The 3,302-nt window shown below is 40.8% G+C and overlaps 2 protein-coding genes across 2 annotated transcripts in view; one reads left to right on the top strand and one right to left on the bottom strand.

Moving 5' to 3' along the window:
• Positions 1 to 551: 551 nt before the first annotated feature.
• LOC132186514 (cyclin-D5-1-like) lies at positions 552 to 1,998 on the bottom strand. Its single transcript, XM_059600495.1, has 5 exons — positions 1,687 to 1,998; positions 1,515 to 1,604; positions 1,099 to 1,387; positions 871 to 1,007; positions 552 to 770 (listed from the first exon to the last, which is right to left on the bottom strand). Exons 1-5 carry the CDS (start codon positions 1,996 to 1,998, stop codon positions 552 to 554), a joined length of 1,047 nt encoding a protein of 348 aa, XP_059456478.1.
• Positions 1,999 to 2,611: 613 nt separating this feature from the next.
• Positions 2,612 to 3,302, top strand: part of LOC132188675 (mitochondrial outer membrane protein porin 2-like) — a 25,764-nt gene continuing 25,073 nt past the window's right edge. The window contains exon 1 of the mRNA XM_059603196.1: positions 2,612 to 2,644. The gene's annotated coding sequence lies outside the window, so the exon portion shown is untranslated. The remainder of the gene's footprint in view (positions 2,645 to 3,302) is intronic.

Genomic DNA, 3,302 nt, shown 5'->3' with positions numbered 1-3,302 from the left:
TTAATTAATTAATTTTTTTTAAAAAAAAGGTATAAGGGGGCAACCAACTGAAGCTAATCTATTTGGGTGTGACCATAATAGTACATATTTGTTGAAAATCAAAGATTGGATGGACCTAGACAGTGAGAAATCGCAAACACTCCCTCAAACTTGGTTGAACCATAGTCTGATCCAACCCTACCAGATTGACATCAATGAGACCCAATGCAGCTAATTAACAATAATCAGGCTAACTTGAGGATTTCAATTATGTACTCAAACTCATACTCTAGTATATGCTCAGTTACTTGAGAGTTCTTCTAAACCACCATCACTGATTATATATTCATTTTTATTTATTCACTTTCCCATTTCTCTATCTTCTTGCTAGTCACCGGCTGAAACTTCTGTTCCGTACGTTTTTGAAAATGGAATCCTAATCAACTACAGATGAATCATACAATAGATGGGTAAGACAACACTGATGACACCTACAAAACCACTGTAATATCAAGAATCAAGTCAATCAAAGTGACCCTACAATGCAATAAAAATAAATAAAATTCCTCTATCTATGACTCGCGGCTTCTCTTCTGATCTTGGCTGCCGAAATTAGCAAAACCAAGTTTCCTCTTAATGCGAACAGCAACTGTATGAGAAGAACTCTGAACGACACCTATTAAGCTTGAATGCGTTGATGATAAGTTTAAGAAATCTGCTGTCGGCCTGATTGTCTTAACTTTCCCCATCTCTACATTCTCCATCATATAATAAGAGGAGAATATATGTTCCTGCATGCATGTGTGCAATATAAAATAAGAATCAAACTCTTTTTATTTTTTTCTTTAATTAAATTTCAAGATACCCATTTCAATCCACAAGAAAACTCACTTTTTCTATGGACCCCCACAATGAAATCACATCATTCATCTTGAGCTCGAATTGTTCTTTAGTTAATTGATCATCAAATGCTCTTAATACTGCAGAGGCTGCTATAACAGATGGCCGATGATCCATTAAATTGATCTCTGCAGCAAAGAACTCAACTTGAGAAGTGGTAAAACTCAGATATCAGTACTTAATCTGAAGCCAATCTTTAACGTTATATATATTACGTACCTTTGGTGGCAGCCATAATAAGTTGCACAACTCTATAGACCAATCCTTCTGGTTTAGCTTCACCACAGAATATATTGATGAAATAATTCAGATAATGAAAAGGAGTTATTGGAGCCATTTTCCATTCGAATGCTTCAAGAACAATTAGCTCATTTCTCCAAATCGCCTCCCACACAAAACTGTAACCTGACAGTTTTGATAGCCCCGGCCTTTTCTTATTCTCCTCGATCTTTGCTGCCAAAGACAAACATGCCGTAGCTAGTGATCGAATAGCCCAAATCTCCCCATCCTATATATATACATCAACGATTCAACAGAAAAATAAATAAGTAAATAAAAATATCCAACCATTACATAGATTTGGAAAACATGAAAAACCCATTAGCTAAAAGGACTATTAAAAGAATTTTGCTCACATCAATTATGGGCAGCATTGAAAGGAAGCGATCGAAGTAAGTCACGCTTATATAGGCTGTATCGTATAGGAAACCAAAGGATTCCCGAGCCTGTATCAAGAAAGCAAAACTTTAAGAGCTTGTTCAATAAAGAAAAGAAAACCAGGATCTTTACTGAGAGCAACAAATTAACCTCGAAAATCCATACAATGGCTTCCAAGCGAGCACTCTCCAACCAACTTGGAGTTTTGACAAAACTTTTGGATATTCCAAAACCAGCTCTACTCTCTCTCTGAACCAAGATTTGAATATGCTTATCTTCATTATTATTCAAGAAAGTTTCGATGCCTTGATTGCCCATGTAGAGGTCTGGATTAAACGAAGTGTCGAAGTGATGATCACCCGTTCCTGTTGTTTCATCCACACTCGAGTCAACTTCATCTTCATCACTTGAGAAGCTAGAGGAAGTAAACGAAGTACCCGGCGTTCTTGTTCTTTCATCCATATACACACCGCTAAATCCACGTTAGTAAGATTGAGAGAGAGAGAGAGAGAGAGAGAGAGAGAGAGAGAAAGGGCGTTAATTAACGGTTAGAGAGTACACATAAGACGCCGCGGGTATATATATATATACAGGTAGGGCCCTCAAAATCTCTATCAAATTTTGTTATATTTACCACTTTTGCTTGTGATATTTGTTTAAGGTGGGACTTAAAAACGTTTTATACTTTCTTCTTTCTTTGATTTTTTTTTTATTTTATTTTATTCAAATTAGGGGAAAGGGAAAAAGGATAACTCCTCCACATTTATTCCAAATGAAATTTAACCCTTTTTTTCTTAATGGGCCAAGTCCACTACATAGTTCGGCCCGGCTCATACGCGGTAATCCATAAACCCCATTCGCAAAATTCAAACCAAACGGTATCGATTCCAATTCCCTCTCTTAAAGAAACAACCAGAGAAAAACTACTTTCCAAAATCCACATCCTCCCATGGAGAAGCGACTCCGTTCCTCTCTCAAATCCTCAGCCGAAGACTTCCTCTCCTCAGCCACCAAACTAAGCCTCAAATCCTCAAAACCCACTCTCAAAACCCTAATCCACAGCATCAACCCCAACTCAGACTTCTCTTCCTCTCTCCCTCTCTCTCTCCACCGCTCCATTTCTCGGTCCATCCAATCCGTCCAGAGCCTTGCTGACCCCTCAAACTCTAACCCTAACCCTTCGGAGTCCCCTCGCTCCCCTCCCACCAAGCGCCTTCGACGATCGTCCCGCCATTCCAAGACCCCCGTCGGGCTCGATTCGGACAATTATGAGACCGATCTCCGAAACGAGAAGAGGAAGCTTCTCCAAGGCCTTGAAATTCTTGCTTATATCGGGAATTTATGCGTCTCGCACCCAAAAACGGCGTTCTCGCCGTCCGATTTGTTGCCGGGCGCTCGCGCATTGCACGATAGCATGATTCTCTTCGAGGACTCGTCGGAGGACTCGGTGCTGTCATCCGAGATAGCGAGTTTGTGCGAGGAGTGGTGGAAGGGGGGTTTACCGGGGCGAGAGGCTCTGATTTCTCAGTCTCTGCCCTTCTTGCTGTCCAGGTCACTGACTTTGAAGAAGAAGGTCGATGTGCGTAGAGTGTATGCACTGCGCGAGGCGTTTACGCTGTTTGATTTCGAGGACGAGAGCATCGAGGACTTGAAACTCCTGTTGATCCGGTGCGTGATCTCGCCAGTGTATTTGAAAACTGATGAGGGGAGGCGATTCGTGGCGTTTGCGTTTGGGCTGAGCAATCAGCTTGTGAAGGAAATGTTGG

Source organism: Corylus avellana, chromosome ca7 (genome assembly GCF_901000735.1).
Source record: "Corylus avellana chromosome ca7, CavTom2PMs-1.0".
NCBI classification, from domain to species: Eukaryota; Viridiplantae; Streptophyta; class Magnoliopsida; order Fagales; family Betulaceae; genus Corylus; species Corylus avellana.
This window is presented reverse-complemented; position numbering and strand designations above follow the sequence as displayed.